The sequence below is a fragment of the Typha angustifolia genome, chromosome 1 (genome assembly GCF_048772165.1).
Source record: "Typha angustifolia cultivar Huaian chromosome 1, ASM4877216v1, whole genome shotgun sequence".
Classification (NCBI taxonomy): Eukaryota; Viridiplantae; Streptophyta; class Magnoliopsida; order Poales; family Typhaceae; genus Typha; species Typha angustifolia.
The window spans coordinates 4,908,062-4,925,247 of record NC_133239.1 but is presented as its reverse complement, the minus strand read 5'-3'; the positions used below and the strand labels follow the sequence as shown (position 1 = coordinate 4,925,247).

The 17,186-nt window shown below is 36.1% G+C and overlaps 3 protein-coding genes across 3 annotated transcripts; 1 reads left to right on the top strand and 2 right to left on the bottom strand.

The window, feature by feature from the left end:
• Nucleotides 1-615: 615 nt before the first annotated feature.
• On the bottom strand, nucleotides 616-7,401 carry LOC140762573 (stromal 70 kDa heat shock-related protein, chloroplastic-like). The gene is made up of 8 exons (XM_073100450.1): nucleotides 6,904-7,401; nucleotides 5,324-5,576; nucleotides 4,691-4,770; nucleotides 3,557-3,699; nucleotides 3,354-3,452; nucleotides 2,885-3,074; nucleotides 1,536-1,934; nucleotides 616-1,200 (listed from the first exon to the last, which is right to left on the bottom strand). The coding sequence occupies exons 1-8, from the start codon at nucleotides 7,378-7,380 to the stop codon at nucleotides 829-831; spliced, it is 2,013 nt and encodes a 670-aa protein (XP_072956551.1). The 5' UTR covers nucleotides 7,381-7,401; the 3' UTR covers nucleotides 616-828.
• A 1,088-nt stretch (nucleotides 7,402-8,489) lies between these two features.
• Nucleotides 8,490-11,316, top strand: LOC140763916 (lysine histidine transporter 1-like). Its single transcript, XM_073102297.1, has 7 exons — nucleotides 8,490-8,820; nucleotides 9,375-9,758; nucleotides 9,964-10,357; nucleotides 10,489-10,594; nucleotides 10,692-10,783; nucleotides 10,868-10,936; nucleotides 11,019-11,316. The coding sequence occupies exons 1-7, from the start codon at nucleotides 8,639-8,641 to the stop codon at nucleotides 11,115-11,117; spliced, it is 1,326 nt and encodes a 441-aa protein (XP_072958398.1). The 5' UTR covers nucleotides 8,490-8,638; the 3' UTR covers nucleotides 11,118-11,316.
• A 1,505-nt stretch (nucleotides 11,317-12,821) lies between these two features.
• On the bottom strand, nucleotides 12,822-14,409 carry LOC140760081 (TLC domain-containing protein At5g14285-like). The gene has a single exon (XM_073096889.1). It carries the CDS (start codon nucleotides 13,845-13,847, stop codon nucleotides 13,104-13,106), a length of 744 nt encoding a protein of 247 aa, XP_072952990.1. The 5' UTR covers nucleotides 13,848-14,409; the 3' UTR covers nucleotides 12,822-13,103.
• Between the last annotated feature and the right edge of the window lie 2,777 nt (nucleotides 14,410-17,186).

The following is a 17,186-nucleotide window of genomic DNA, read 5'->3' as shown; positions in this document are numbered from 1 at the left end:
TAGATACACTGATTACTTTTGTTAGGCTTGCTAGCTGAATAGACTTAAATTATTTCTCCCTCGCACCTGGTGTTGTTTAGAGATACTAATATATGCTACTTGAGCATTGTGAAAGAATACTCTGAGGTTAGTAGTAGCACAACCATAATAGGTGACTTAATTACAAGTTTCTCTAGCAGCCAAAACATGCTATTAGATAATTAGTTACCTAAAAACTTAAGCTGATAAATAACAAACTAATAATACATATCCTTCTCAGAGAACAAGTAAATAACAAACTAACATTGTATATCATTGTTTTAACACACTCACATGTGTAACTCTTATTACTGTGCATGAATAAATAATAGATAATAAGACTAAATCTGACATTGTGTTAACTAACTATAATGGAACCAATAAAGTATATCATACTTTTAACATATTCATAAAGGGCAGGTTAAGAAGATAATAAGCAGTTGTTATTCTAATTTCTAATGAGGTTATTTCTAAACTTAAACCTTACAGCAGCGTGACTATGCTTTCCTAGAAACTTTATTCTGAAGAGGATTTTTTCTGGATTTGAACTTTACAGCATATATATTATTTTGTAAACATTTTAGTTGCACGAAACAGGGAATGTTCTATTAGAACTATTACTGTACAAATTTGTGGCCTACTATGGCCACTACACAACTGTGCGTTTCCAGGGCCTAATGATATCACTATATAGATATACTACACAAATTTGTGCAAATTTCTTAAACCCCACTTTTATCCAAAACTCTTGACTTTAGAGTAGGCAGTGTTTGGCTACAAACCTTGGATAAGGGATACCTAAATCTGTCCTCACTTGCTTTCAGTAAAATCTGCATCAATTACATCACCATTAGATCTCTTGCCAGCAGAACCTGCAGTACCAGAATCAGCCACACCAGGCTGGTTGTATAGTGATTGCCCAAGCTGCATCACTTCCTGGTTCAATGCAGCCATGGAGTCCTTCATTCTTTGTGTTAATCCATCAGCAATGGCATCCTTCAGCTCCCTGAGCTTTGCCTCTACCTTCTCCTTGACAGTTGCTGGGACTTTTTCTCCAAGCTCCTTCAATTGCTTCTCAGTCTGGTAGACCATGGATTCAGACTGATTCTTAGTGTCAATGGCCTCTCTCTTCTCCATATCCTCCTTGGCGAACTTCTCTGCATCCTTCACCATTCTCTCCACCTGTGGATATTCTTCGATTAGTCCTTAGCAACTAATTTCTGTAAATAGTCTCATGGAGATATGAGACAGCTGTGCAATGACCAATATAATTCTCAGGAAAAAAATGAATTGCTAAGATTTTTAAAAGAAAGCAAATAATTGCAAGCCATCAGGAGCAAAGAAAAGATAACTGCACAGATCATCTCAAAACCTGACCATCTGATTAACGATCAATAACTTCACCCAAGTTTATTTGGTGGCTTTGTGCTTACAAATCATACAATCATAGAGAATCTACTAGTGGCAGAAGAAACTATCAAAAGAGGTGGGTATCAAGAAATGCTCAAAAAACATACCTCATCACTTGGCAAGGTGCTAGCCCCAGTAATGGTTATGTCTTGCTTCCTTCCAGTTCCCTTGTCCATAGCTGTAACAGAAAGAATACCATTTGCATCAATGTCAAACTTAACTTCAATCTGTGGGACACCTCTGGGAGCAGGAGGAATTCCATCAAGTCTGAAACTTCCAAGTGATTTATTATCCCTGACTAGTTCTCTTTCACCCTGAAGAACATTGATCTCAACACTTGACTGCCCATCTCCAGCAGTCGAGAAAACCTCTGATTTTGAAGTGGGCAGTGTTGTGTTTCTGGGGATGATCTTTGTCATCACTCCACCCAATGTCTCCAGACCAAGGGAAAGTGGAGTGACATCCAGAAGAACAATGTCTCTCACATCTCCAGCTAGAACTCCTGCCTAGAGGTACCAAATATACAGAATAAAAATCCAAGAGAAGGTCAATTATAACAAGAAGAATCTGCACACAACAAGCTATAGTGATCTCATGGATATGGCGCTTACACTACCTAAATTCCAGCTCACTCAAAATCCTGAAGCAGTAGAATTCAATTGTACTTAGGAGGCCAAATAGAGTATTTGACATGTCGACTGCCATTTTATGAACCCAATAGAAAAACTCTAAACTGTTTAGCATTTTAACTAGTTCAGAGAACAGCAATTTTTTTCAAAATAAGCTGCTGAATGGATGTTATTTTGCATCAAGATTGATATATTTACTATTGCAGTAACATAAAAATTTTATGCGCTGACAAGATTAGTGTTTTATATGCGCATAGAATTTATCAGCACTTCAGTTGTGTAAAATTCTAAGCATTTTTCTGACCCATGACGTATCAGCTGATGTGTCCAAAACAAATAGATCACTTTAGGTAGTAAGTTTGGAGAGGGGATCATTTGAGTAATTAAGTTTTTAGGAAGGCCTAGTTTGGTCAAAAACTCGATCAACTGTCAAGAACTATGAAGGACAGACACCTATGACCTAATTATTACAATTCTAGTAACTGGTAAAAGAACTACTTGGTAGATCTCAAATCATATAGACTAAATGTACCTTACAGTAACCACTAACAGCATATGCTAAGTGTATCATTTATACCTCCTGGTTACTCTTTTGAGAACTTTTTACAGAGTTCTTATCATGTGCTATGAATATTATAACAAGGTACATCTCAGTGTATAGCCAGCACTCTTTCAGCAAGGACAGAATGCAAAAGGTAAGTCATAATCATATCCATAAATTCTTGTGTTGTGGATGAAAATTAAAATCTTACAGACATTCTTATATTCATTTTAAGAGAGAGAGTTTCCCCTCCACTGTTCTTACTGAAGTCAAGGGAGTAACTTACCTGAACTGCAGCACCAAGAGCAACAACCTCATCAGGGTTGACAGTAACATTAGGCTCTTTTCCTGTCAGCTTCCTCACAAGTACCTGTACTGCTGGAATTCGGGTAGCTCCACCCACAAGAATTACTTCATCTATATCCTTGAATGACAGTTTTGCATCTTTCAGGGCATTATCAACAGGATGTTTAAGTCTGATTGAAATCAACGACAGATGTAAGAAACACAAACATCTGAACAAGAGGAGTGCATGTAACTATGGAACAAGTGAAAATTGATTTAATAGTAGAAGCCAATGATAAATGGAGTAATAAATGAGAATTGACTATATGATCAATAGTCATAAGAAAGAAGTCTAATCAATTATATCCTAAAACTGAACTATGAGCTATTATGATGCATAAGTAGTTTCCTCTTCCATGATGAATGAAGAATTTTCCTCCATTTGCATAACATAAGGACCAAAATTTTACCTGTCAAGAAGGTCTGAGCACAATTCCTCAAATTTAGCCCTTGTGAGGGTTGCATCAATATGTTTGGGACCATCAACTCCTGCAGTAATGAATGGTAAGCTGCAAAAGAGCATATAGAATGGATCAGATATTCAAAGTGTAGAGGAACAAAGAAAAAAGAATGTGTTAACAGAAGTCAGAAAAATGGAGATCGAAAATCAAACCTAATGTTTGTCTGAGTCAAGGATGACAATTCCATTTTAGCCTTCTCTGCTGTCTCAGTAAGTCTCTGGAGTGCTTGCTTATCATTTAAAAGATCAATGCCTTCATCTCTCTTAAAGTTGGAAGCAATCCAGTCTACAATTTTCTGATCATTATGAGATCAGCTAGATAAGATTACTGTGTGTTCAGATTATGTGGCACAGCCGCACAGCACTGGAATCAAGTTTCTATTGTAAAATATAAGTTTAATTCTCTTTTCCCAGTGGAAAACTTACAAACTTACTGCTACCTCAATAGGACACCAATACAAGGATACAATAAAATTTGCACGTGTGTATGTTAGATCACAAAGTTGAAGATTGTATCCAACAGATACTAGAGCCATTAGGATAACTCAGGCAACAGAACGAATTTTTCATGACAGAAGTAATACTAAAAGGTTCAGAATCAATCTTTTTGGCAATAAACAGAGTGACAATTATCAAAGTATTGCGAAGGAATATATGGATGCAAAAATTAAAGATGAGGATGACCTAAGGCAAAGCTTTCTAAATGACAACATCAAGCTTTTAGTCCCAACTATTTGATCCAGTTAGCCTGTTGTCAAGCATTTAGTCCCACAATTTTGATCCAGTTAGCCTGACAATTTTTTAATAGAAAAATCTTGAAGTGCCTCATTGTTAAGAAAATACCTGATATCTTCCAATGATAGAACTTCCAAAAAGTGGATCACAAGAAAAATGAAAAGTCTGGCATTCTTTGCCTATATTTTTTAACTACTCTTGTTTCTGAGAATGGCAACATCTGCGGGAGTTCATTCTACCTCCATCATGTAAATTCTCTCTAAAAATGCATTAATACAGAAACTCTATCTCAGTGCGTAATATAGACTTGCTAGTTAAGTCGATGGTTCTGAGTTGACACACAAAAACTGCAATAAACTCAATCAGACCAAGCATATCAACTGCTCAATCACTTGTAATACACGAGAAAAACTTCTATCTTGCAGCGGCAAGCAAGGTTAGGGGTTTATATGCTTCCATGTTACACAAGATGGTCATCCAGAAGCATGAGTATATTACTACTTCAGAGGCCATTTGCATCATTGGCATGTGCAAGAAGAGAAGAAAAATGACCTTGTCAAAGTCATCACCACCAAGGTGAGTATCTCCAGATGTAGAGAGAACCTCAAACACACCATCTCCAACCTCCAGAACTGAAACGTACAACGTAAGATTTTGTAATTGAAAAAACAGAATTCACAGGAAATCAACGTATCAACATCAGAAATAAGGAAGTTGTATACTACTAAGGCAAGTACTTATTTACTTTTAAGGAACTTTGGCCATGTCAATTTAGATTCTCTATATTATGATACTGAAAAGCTTGTAGGTACTGCCCTAACATGCAGTTTACTCACACATAAATGCAAGATCAAATGCAATTATGGAATACTGAATCTTCCTTAAATAATCTTTGATTTGCAGGTATCATCTTGATATCAAGGTGCTAGACATTTTTAGATTTCAAGAATGCACATAATAATTACCCTGCATAATTAATGACATATCTATCCAGAGCCCATTGTATCTGTTTATATTTTGTACTAGTCATCTTTTTCCCCAAATGATTGGTTGAGTCATGCAGAAGGAAGACCAAACAATAAACAAACAGAGGGGTTCTAAAAGATGCTAGATGAGGGCTAAAAACGAAATCAAACATAAAATTATTGATAAAACAGTAATATAGACTTTCATAGGCTTGTGTACCTGAAACATCAAATGTACCACCTCCCAAGTCAAACACTAGAATTGTTTCATTTTTCTTCTTTTCAAATCCATAAGCCAATGATGCAGCAGTTGGTTCATTGATGATTCGAAGGACTTCCAACCCAGCAATCCGACCAGCATCTTTTGTTGCTGTCCTTTGGGAGTCATTAAAATACGCAGGAACTGTGACCACTGCTTTAGTGACCTTGTCGCTTAAAAATTTAGACGCATCATCCACTAGCTTTCTTAACACCTGAGAAGATAGACATCTGCATCACTCAGAGTCGACATGAAAAAGTTTGGATATATCATATATCTACAAACATCTATACATGTAGAATCTACAGACAATCATCCACATTACACAAGTTAAGATTTCAGACTAGTAGTCAAGATAGACATTCAAACATGTAGTCAAGCTAAATTGATAATCACAAATCTACAAGAACAAAGTGAGAGTTATATGATGGTTTTAAGAGAATTGCCTGAGATTAAAGGTGAGGAGCAATAGAAAATGTTATGCTTCATTGTTTTGTAGTTGATCAGATCATTAGATGTACAAATGTACACTTCAGTACAATATCAAGCTCAAAAGTTGTAATAGGGTGACCAAGATGCAAGTTTTCATAGGGAAAAGTAGAACATCATGCAAAGTTACTGTTTACTTGAAAACTAAAAGGTAAGTCAAATATTTCAAATCAACAACATGGGCGACATAGCCAGCTTCTGAACTTTGCAGAATTTTCTTGTTTTTCTTATTCTGGCCATAAACTAACTACAAATCCCTTGACCTTCTACCTCTACCAAAATTTTAAGGAATTACAGAGGACAAAAGCAATTCCCTGTCTTAAGATTGTTCTAATGATTCTGTGGAAATAGAGCTCAAATGAAATTATACAAAATTTGATTGAGAGTCTTGAATATTCTCCAAGAATTATGTAACTTAAATTACTGTTCTGGGTCAGAACAGAAAAGCCAAAAACAGATCGTACTATCAAATTATTTAATCAGATGTATAAAGAAATAAAGAAGATTATATTTAGCAACACATGTTTCGCAGCTATTATGTTTTAAACCTATTTTTACCCAAGCCTCCTTTGAGTGGTTTAACTTTTTATTATTCACCAACAACACACCTTGGGTAATGATAAATAACATTAGTGGAATAAAAGAATGGCGAGGAAAAATCCCTAAAAATCCATTAGAGAAGTGATGTAATAAATTAAGGAAATTAAACTAATTACTTTTAAGTGTCTGTGTGATTAGGTAACCTGAATGCTTAACTAATACTGGTGTATTTTAGCGAATAAACTGAAAAAAGGGAAAAGGGTACGATTTGGATAGACTTAAAAAAGCAAGATTCGATGGAAATCTACAAAAGCAAACAGAAGAAAATGAAGTTTTTTCTAAAGAAAAAAAATTTCTTATAAACTAATGAAGTTTAAAAAAAAAATTGCCCAATAAGATCGAGTTCTACAGAGACATCTATTTAACTTCTCCAAATGGATTTTAAAAGTCTCGAATTATAATCATATGAAATCCAAAAACAAGAAGGATGCAGAAAAGAAGGGGGAAAAGACCTGAGCTGAGATCTCTTCTGGGGCGAACAACTTCCCGATCGCAGGGCACTCGATCTTGACATTCCCGTTGTCATCACTGACCAGCTTGTAGGAGACCTGCTTCGCCTCCTCGCCGACCTCCGCCATCTTCCTACCGATGAGCCGCTTCACGGAGGAGAAGGTGTTCTCGGGATTCACCACCGCCTGCCGCTTCGCGATCTGCCCGACCAGCCTGTCACCGTTCCTGGTGTACGCCACCACCGACGGGGTCGTCCTCTGGCCCTCGGCGTTGGTCGCGATGGTCGGCCGCCCGCCCTCCATCGCGGCTACGGCGGAGTTGGTGGTGCCGAGGTCGATGCCGACCACCTTCTCGGAGACGATCCGGAGGGGACGGAAGGAGAAGTGGTTTCGATTGGGAGGGGTCCCGATAGAAGAGCGGTGGTTGCGGATCATGAAGTGGGTCGAAGAGAGGAAGTGGAACGAGGAGGAGGATGCCATGGAAGACTGGGGAAGAATGTGGAAGCGAAAGAGGAAGGTATATATTTCTTTTGTTTTAATTTTTGAAAGGGAACTGGGCGGTTAAAGAAGGACACGTGGAAAGGTTAGTCTTCGCGCCTTCTGGAACGACTTCGGAATGGAATCATTGCAATCCCAATATTTTAATTTTATTATCTTTTATTAACACACGCTAATATTTATTATTAAGACGGAAGTTGAATCAAAAAATAGATAAAATATAAAATATGATTTATAAAACTTCTAATTAATTTTCATATTATCTAAGCTAAATAAATTACGCTAATATCTATCTGCTTTTTAACAAATTAATTATAACTAAAGTTTAAATTAAACTCAAAATCAAGCTTGAATTGAATTTTGAGTAGTCTATAAATCTTTATCTTTTAGTTTTTATTTTTAAGTATTTCTTGTCAGATTAGATTTAAATTATCAGGCCCAGTAAACATTAACTCAAAAGAGTTTTCAAACAAAATCTATAGATTTTAAAAGATATACTGAACATATTTAAATTTGAAAACGGTTTATAGAAAAATAGACAACTAATATTCAAGTTTTCATCAAAGTAAATTAAAATCCAAAAAAAATAATAATTAATCTTTATTATATAATTCTTGTCATTAATATGTTTTTTAAATTATTTTACACCCCTTTTATTAAGATTGCCACTTAAAATTTAAAATTTGCCGTAATTTAACTTTCTATTATTCACCAACAACACACATTTACATTTGGGTTACTCGCAAATTAAAAATAAATAACATTAGTAGTAGTATTAATTGAAAAATTTAAGATCCCGAACATTGGAGAACTATTTAGCGAATAAACTGAAACAAAAAGAAAAAGAAAGATTAAAACAAGTAGGAGATACAGAATGTTACGTGGAAAGTATTTATTTATTATTTATTTTTCTATTTTTATTTTTAATAATTAGAATTGTGTGTTAAGGAATAGAATGGGTTATAAACTACTTCCGCATGCTACGTTTTCTCTAACTAAACTTACCGCGTCGTAAGATCCTAAAAACATTTTGAATCTATAAGATTCTGAATCTATAAAGATTCTGAATCTAGGAGATAAGCAGCTCTATCTTATATTCTGCTCTATCTCATATATAACCTATCTATAAGTTTATAAATTTTCCTATATATATATATATATATATATATCCAACTTAGATTAGATTTTTTTATTCTATTATTTCGACTTCTCTCTTTTGATCCAAATAGTTTTTGAGAAGATGAGTACAGAAGAAGAGCAGCAGCATGATGTACAAACTGTGAAAGAGAAGGAGATTGACGATTGGCTTCCGATAACATCGTCGAGAAATGCAAAATGGTGGTATTCAGCGTTCCACAACGTGACGGCGATGGTCGGAGCCGGCGTCCTTAGCTTACCCTATGCTATGGCGGAGCTCGGATGGTATTGTGTTGTTTATTATGTTTTGTGATTTTAGATCTAAAGGATAGTTTTTTTTTTTCTTTTTTATACAAACAAGAGAAATTGTAGTCCCATTTAACCATTAAAAAAACCTCACTTCAACCATCATCCTACCACCCTCCTCCTCGTCCAAGCCGCGGTCACGTCCGCCGCCGCGTGACTGGACATCGCCTGCTCGTTCGCGAATGGCACGAACATGAACCTCCTCGTCCTCCCGGTCTGCCGATCGTTGATGATCTCCGAGGCCACGACCTCGCCGGTTGGTCGTCGGTGGCCCGAGCAAGGCCGCTGACGAACCAGCGGTACTCGAAGTCAGTGGCAGCCATCGTATGGGAGATGAAGGAGAAATCTTAGATCTTAAGCGTTTTTTGCTTTTGTTGTTAGATCTTTTAATGTAAACTTTGATCACTAAATTGTTTTCCGAGATCATATCCTTTTGATTTAAGTTTACTACCCTTTAGATTGATTAATCTCAACATTTTTTTTTAATAATATTATTTAGACAAAGATATGTTGCATAACTCACTGTTCTTCAGGGGCCCTGGCATTGCTGTGCTTATTATATCCTGGGTCATCACCTTATATACCCTGTGGCAAATGGTGGAGATGCATGAGATGGTCCCTGGGAAGCGGTTTGATCGGTACCACGAGCTCGGCCAGCACGCCTTCGGCGAAAAGCTCGGTCTCTGGATTGTCGTACCGCAGCAGCTTGTCGTCGAGGTCGGCGTCAACATTGTCTACATGGTTACAGGAGGGAGGTCTCTCAAGAAGTTCCATGATGTTATCTGCCCTGATTGCAAATCTATCAAGCTAAGCTATTTCATCATGATCTTTGCTTCTGTGCACTTTGTTCTCTCTCAGCTTCCAAATTTGAACTCCATCTCAGGGGTCTCCTTAGCTGCTGCTGTCATGTCTCTCAGGTACTTAGATCTCAACTCACAGTCTGTTATATCTAGTTAATTAATCTAATAACCTTTTTCTCTTTGTTCTTCTTTAGAAAAAAGAATCTACATTTACTCCTGTTTTTAAAAGTATCACTTATAATATACAAATCTAATAGTTAATCTTAGATTATGGATTAGCAGTATGACTATTGCTAATGAGATTATGTCTGTCCTTGACCAGTTACTCTACTATAGCATGGGGTGCTTCAGTTCACAAAGGGAGACAACCAGATGTTGTCTATGATTACAAAGCTTCAACAAGAACAGGAGCTATCTTCAATTTCCTCAGTGCATTAGGGGATGTTGCGTTTGCCTATGCAGGACATAATGTGGTATTGGAGATCCAAGCAACTATCCCTTCTACCCCTGAGAAGCCCTCAAAGAAACCTATGTGGAAGGGTGTCATTGTGGCCTACATTGTCGTCGCAATCTGCTACTTTCCCGTCGCGCTGATCGGATACTGGGCATTTGGCAATAGAGTCGACGACAACATCCTCATCACATTGGAGAAGCCAAGGTGGTTGATCGCAGCCGCAAACCTTTTTGTCGTCATCCATGTCATTGGAAGTTATCAGGTTCTTCTGCTTCTACTTATTATTAGCTAGCTAGCTAATGTGAATACATAGCAAGAGCTTCTTCTTCTTCTTCTTTCTTCTTCTTCTTTCTTGACTCCATTTTCAAATTTTTATCATGAATTATTTTGCAGATTTATGCAATGCCGGTCTTCGACATGATGGAAACAGTTCTTGTGAAGAAACTACATTTTCCACCGGGTCTTACGCTTCGCTTGATTGCACGCAGTCTTTATGTTGGTAATGCATTGTTTTCCTCTCTTCGAAATTAAACATCTCTTCTAGCTTGTAATGAATCCTTCTAATATATCTCTTCGGTGCTCTCTTTTATGTGCAGCACTAACAATGATTATTGGCATGGCTATTCCTTTCTTTGGTGGTTTACTTGGATTTTTCGGAGGATTTGCATTTGCCCCCACAACCTACTTTGTAAGTCCTCATCTCATAATTCACCAAGAATATTTTATGAGAATTTTGTTAGAAGTTTTTACACTCCTAAAATCTTTTTGACAGCTTCCTTGCATCATGTGGTTGTCCGTCTACAAACCTAGGAAGTACAGCTTATCTTGGTTCACAAACTGGGTGAGTTAGCATTAGCATTTTGCAAAGCACTTCCTGTTCTTACTCCTAAAAATCTAGAGCTAATCTTATTGTTCTTCCTTAGATCTGCATAATACTTGGCATTCTGCTCATGGTTTTATCGCCTATCGGAGCACTAAGATCGATCATCCTCAGCGCAAAGAGCTACAAATTCTTTTCATGAGCTCGTCGTCGGTGGTCGACGGCAACAAGTGAATTATGTAAATATTCTAGTGATCAGCACTGTTAGAGGAACTCTTGGCTATCTATTCTGCTAGTTTGTTTCGTTTTCTATCTATTGCTCTTGTTTAGTACATTTAGTGCAAATTCTTGTGGTAGTTGTCTTTATCAATAATATAATAAAATGGTTGCTTTCAGTTTCTAGTTAACATCTTTTCTTGTTTCCCTGATTTGTTTCTTTAGAATGTTAGAATAGTTATTCTATCTATCTAGACTCTTTCACGTTTGAAGGGCGTACTCTTGTGAAGGTTATGTAACTTACCAAGGAGATTTCATCCCTAAGTCCTGGATTTTTCTTTACTCATTTATTAAGGGTTTGGATGGAAACTAGAACAAATACTACTATACTAAAACGTTTGTGGAGTGTGGACAACAAGAAGAGTCCTGGATAAAGCTAACTTCCAAGTAACATACAAAATCTTGTCTGTGAGTTCTTGAGGATTAAAAACTTTTGTCTCAAGAAAGGCGATATCCAACCACTACTTTGATTAGTTCTACAGGTAATTAATGAACTGTAAGGTAATCAGGTAGGAAGGCTTACAAGAAACTAAGATGTTAATGTCTAACCAAATGCTTGACAGAAGCTAGACGACATGGTCTCATTGGATTAAATATGATGAATTTATCATCAAAGCTATTGATTACTTTTGATGCTCAAAATAAGGTAACTAAATGGTAATATTTCCTTCATCTAACCTTCCTTCCAACGTCAGAGATTTTCTGTTTTAAAGTAAAACTTCAAAAGAAAGGAACAACAGATTAATAGCCTAATGCATTACATGAAACAAGTTTGTACAAGTGAATTCCAAAAGAAATATTGAAGTACAAAATAAAATTGTTAAGCCATGCAATTGGTTTATTCACTGAATTTTACATGAGAAATGCAGTTAGAATAGTTCTCACATATTCTGGTTATCTTCAAACAAGGCAAAATGAGCCAAACATGTGAAATATATACAGGTTAATTGTCTACAGGTAGTCTCCCAGTTTGCAGCTAGAAGTTCATAACACTGAAAAGGATAGGAAGTCAATAGGTGGTTATCTGAAAGGCTACGATATCAATTGCTTACTGCTCTTAATTGTCCATAGTGCTTTCAGTGGGTGGCTTACCCAAATGAAAGCTAAGATCTGGTAGCACATACTTAAAGCAAACATTTTTCTTTTAATCTGAAATACAAAGTTTTCCTTAGCAGATAGACATGTTCATCATCATTCAGTACCAAAACTATGCTGCTTGGTATAAATCTCTTCATTTTTCACCATACAAGGAACTGTGACCCTCTCACAACCTTTCCTGATAAGATTTATCTTCAGCTACAATATCATTACTATGATAAAATTAGGAGAATGCATCTGCCCTATAACTCCAAAAGGATAATGAGATTTCATCCTTGTGAAACATCCTAAAAGAATAGGTTTGTTGTATCCGATACAAATGACTAACAAAAGGATGAAGCCAGAAACAAAAGAACTCATAGCAATAGCATCGATTAAGAGAGTGAAACTGGGAAGTGAATTAATTGAACTCATTCAAACATGAATTGGATGAACCAATTTCTGCAGTGCCATCACTGAGACAATGAAAATGAATCTTTCTCAAACATCTCAAAAGGACAATTTCAACAGATCTTTCACAGAGGAGAAAAGGTAAAAGAAAGCATTAACAAAGAATCTTATATCATCAAAAATAGTTTAACAGGTAACTTGTAATTAGAAATTACATCGCTATATCTCCTGCTTTCAAATTCCTAAGTTCTAACTAAATACCTCCAGAACCACAAGTTTTGCAGGTCCAGAAATAATACTATAAATTTTCCTTTTTGTTTCGGAAAGTTGGAACTAATCGCCCACCATGTCACATTGCTACAAGTTTTTTTCAGTGCTCCAGCACTCCTGGGCAATCTTCAGTCCTTATGATGCACTGCTAGAGCTACCTTTTTTTCTTCCCTTCAATCTGAGATCTTTCATTGAACAGCACTACCCAAAGGTTTGAAATCCACAGAATGCTGACCAAGATCGCCGTACCAACCACAACAATCCACGAAACAGAAACCCACCAAGGGATCACATCACGGGCTTTCCCGCTTAAGTAAAAAGAACTCATCTTGTAGAAGAACAGTGGCCCTGCAACTCCCCTCATGACTGTATACAGAACATAGAAAGGAGGCGATAAGATCTCATATACTCTTGCAGCCAGGGGCAGTTCTGCTCTCCGGAGTCCTGCCAGAGTCCATATGTTCTGGCAAGCACTGGTAACCTCCGCAAACACCAGAAGTACGAGGAGCGCAAATGCGCCATGAAGAGTGAGGTACCGGCAAGTGATGAACACAAAGAGCGTCGCTAAGTGGTGTGCAACGAAGAGATATTCTCCAGGAATAAGGATCAAGTAATGCAGCAGATCAACCGTGAAGTAGGCAATGCTGAAGTCAAGAACAAGGTTCTGGAAATTGGAATTGGGCAAAGCAAATCCCCAATTCTTCTGGGTTAGAATCGCCAAGAGCGCCAGGACGGCGGCCGGAGTTCCATGGAACAAAGAGATGAAGCAACTCGACGCATCAGGGCGATGCTTCGGATTCCAATTGCGGAAAATCACGAAGTATCCAAGAACATATATGATGGAAAACATCGCAAAGAAGGTTGGGAACATTGAATAATTAGAAATCAAACCATCCATGACAATACCCAGACGTCAAAACCTCGAATGTTAGACGCAGAACCGCTCAAAAGTGATTCAAGTTAAGATTTTGCCGACAACCAACAAAACCTATTGGTAGAAAAAAAAAGCCCCTTTAACCCCTCCGCCTCTCAGAGAAAAAGCAAAACTAGGGTTTCTATAGGACAAACGAGGTGTTATAAAGATGATAGCTTTCCAAGCCCAAACAATCCAGAACACCGATTTCCAACAGCAATCCTATTCTCCAAGACACCAAATTCGCGTTTGAACACCGAATCCAAAAGGAGCAACGAATCCAAAACCACTACCACTACTTTTATTCTCCAATCTGAGGGAGCAAAGGAGAATACCTCACCGCAAGCCCAAGATGGATCGGATTAGGATTTCCGAGAGAGCGCCTCTCCTCTTTCCTTGAGAAGGGTTGAGCAACACCGAGAAAGATGCGTGCGAAGTGCGAACTAACGAGAGCGTAAAGGGAAAAAGGTAGAGTAATCAGTCAGCGAGTCACAGGAAGAGGAGGGAGAAAGAGAGAGAGAGAGGTGGGAGGATTTAAAGGAGCAACTTGGGAACCACATGGGTATGTTTCGGGATATTCTTCGGCTATATTCTTGGAGTTTCTTTTCCAATATTACATTTATTCTCTGTGGCACTTAATAAATGTTGGAGTCTTAATTAAAGATAATTTTAAGACTAATTAAGTACCCCCACTAAACTATCTCACGCTTTATTAAATGGATTGAGGAGGGATAAGTTTGATATATATATATATAAAAGCATATTAATCTATGTACTCAGATTGACCTCCCAGTACTTAATCCTAATCCCATAGGAAAAAAGTCAAAATAAAAAATAATAATAAAATTAGTTCTGATAGATAAAAATATAATACTAATTTATTTTCTTTAACTAAATATCCAAAAGTATATAACAATTTCTAAAAGTGACTATTTTTTTAATTCGATACTAACTAATTAGTTAATAATTTTCATCTATTAATAAATTAAAAGTTATATAAGATATTTTATACATGCCACTAGAATTTAAGTACTATTATAACCGTTTCCTTAATAATAGGAGTGCCGACTTCTACTAATTTATCATTATTTTTATTTTTTATAAAAAAAAATAAATAGCGAAGATAGAGATATTAAATATGATTAATTTATCCTTATAATTTAAAAGAATGACCGGTATTTTAGATTAATATTATTTAATATTATTTAATTTCAATATTTAATTAGTAGTTGTTATTGAATTAAGACGAGGGTTTAGGATAATCACATTTATTTTAAATTATAATTTAAGTGTTTCAATAGACTAAGTGTTTCATTCATGCACGGGACGTTAATTGGATATTCTTAGGCTATGTTCTCTTAACTTGAAGTGTTTCACTCAAAAGATTTAAGTGGTTTCACAAACGTAACGTATATCAATACAAGACTTAGAATACTATTGGGATTCGGATAAGAAAGAATAAGGGATAAGATGCTATCTCTGCACCATCTTTGTGAATAAAGTATTCCATCAATATCAATAAAGGATAAGATGTTTTTATTAGGAACATAGTGTTACAAAAGGATTATATCTACAATCTATTCGAATGAGAATAAATTTGTTTAAATTCAGAGCAAATTTTGTCTAATATTCGAAATATATTGGAATGAATTTTGTAAAAATTGTTCTTTATTAAAATGTTTCTATTTATAAAATATATCATTTGGAACGAGGTGCATTGTATTGCGAAAAGATAACAATTATACTTTCTGATCTCTTTTTCTTATTTGTTTCTTGATCTTTAGATTAGTGATTGTCTCTAAATGATATGATTCGATTCATATTGGCTCCACGCGTGACATAGGAATAAGCATATTCATTTAGTTGAGTAAGTAGAATCAATAAAATCTATTTTTGTCAAGGTGCATTCGAACGCAAGGACCACATTCAAACGGAGTGGTTCGAACACCTGCATTCGCATCGACAGAGGACAGAATTGGCACATTCGAACGGAAACGGGCACGTCCGAATGCGGCCGTTCGAATACCTGTATCACATTCGCATCGACAGATAATGGAAATTCTACGTTCGAATACACTGCGAGTAGGAATTGTTATGGTTATTTGAAGTGTTTTTATGCTAAATAAGGAATCCTTAGAGTAATCCTCTATATATAAGGAAACCTTAATTGAAATCTTATCTTGTTCTACCGTACAAATCTTTGGTCGGCTTCTTCCAACTTCTATCCCCCTCTTCCACAACAACTTCTCCCCTTCACACTAAGATCTAACCCTAACATTCATCTAGGATCTAAATTTCAGAACCGTTGCAGATCAGATTAGGTCGGTTCATAACACTAAGTCTCTTCGAAATACAATCCTTAAAAATTTGACGGTGGATACAATATATCATGAAGTTAGAATTTTTCAAGAATTTGTTTATATCTATAAAAAAATTATTATTTTAAAAGAAGCTACAAATATATATATATATATATATAAATTTTGTTATCATGGATATAAGTACACCATTTCTTTTACTTAGTATGTTTCATCCTTCATATAAGATCATAAAATATGTGGAGGTATAAACAATAAAAAGTGGGGTAAAATCATAACTAAACATAACTGGTTGAGTAACGAGACTCAGGTCCGAGTTTGGTATATTCGCCGAGTTAGACTGAGTCCTGGACCGAATTATAAACAATTCAAGTTTATAGGTGAGTTCACTCAAAATCTGACCGAGCCGCCTCTACTCGGCCGAGTCTTTCACTTGACTCATTACAGAGAACGTTAGGAAGGACTTCAAAGAGTGATTCATTTCTTCTCTACTATATAAATATTTACAAAAGTGCATCTTTCACCCGAATTAAGGTGGACTAAGTTTGTGGATGGATGGTAGTGATGAAGTTGGTATCATTAGTGGGGTGGTTAGGATGATAATTGTGAATTGGAGAAATAAAAAAGAAGAGCAGGAAAGGAAAAAGATAGAAAATTTGGTAATAATCTTCATTAATCTTAATGTAGTTATCTTTCGCATACTTAGATGCTAGTTAGAAATTCAAAAATATCCATGCTAATTCAAACACAAAATGATTTCGGCGTTAGATCGTCAAAACTCTAAATTTGCACTCCTGTGTTTGGGCATTCAAATGTGTCATTATACTAGCATTGGAACGTCATTAGATAGACATTCGAACACTTTGGATTATAGAATTTGAATGGTTTTTTTTTTGTTGTTGTTGCAAGAATGTGAATTTAATTTTATATTGATTTCTCTTTCTCTTTAAATTACTATAAAATATATTTTCTCTCTTTTTAATCTTCTCTTACATAATTAATATTA

Coding starts and splice junctions, on each gene's coding strand:
- LOC140762573 (XM_073100450.1), bottom strand. CDS start 7,380: ATGGCATCCTCCTCCTCGTTCCACTTCCTCTCTTCGACCCACTTCATG. Junction 3,700..4,690: donor GTGGTGATGACTTTGACAAG/GTCATTTTTCTT, acceptor CATAATGATCAG/AAAATTGTAGACTGGATTGC. Junction 3,075..3,353: donor TGCTCAGACCTTCTTGACAG/GTAAAATTTTGG, acceptor GATTTCAATCAG/ACTTAAACATCCTGTTGATA.
- LOC140763916 (XM_073102297.1), top strand. CDS start 8,639: ATGAGTACAGAAGAAGAGCAGCAGCATGATGTACAAACTGTGAAAGAG. Junction 9,759..9,963: donor GCTGCTGTCATGTCTCTCAG/GTACTTAGATCT, acceptor GTCCTTGACCAG/TTACTCTACTATAGCATGGG. Junction 10,937..11,018: donor TATCTTGGTTCACAAACTGG/GTGAGTTAGCAT, acceptor GTTCTTCCTTAG/ATCTGCATAATACTTGGCAT.
- LOC140760081 (XM_073096889.1), bottom strand. CDS start 13,847: ATGGATGGTTTGATTTCTAATTATTCAATGTTCCCAACCTTCTTTGCG.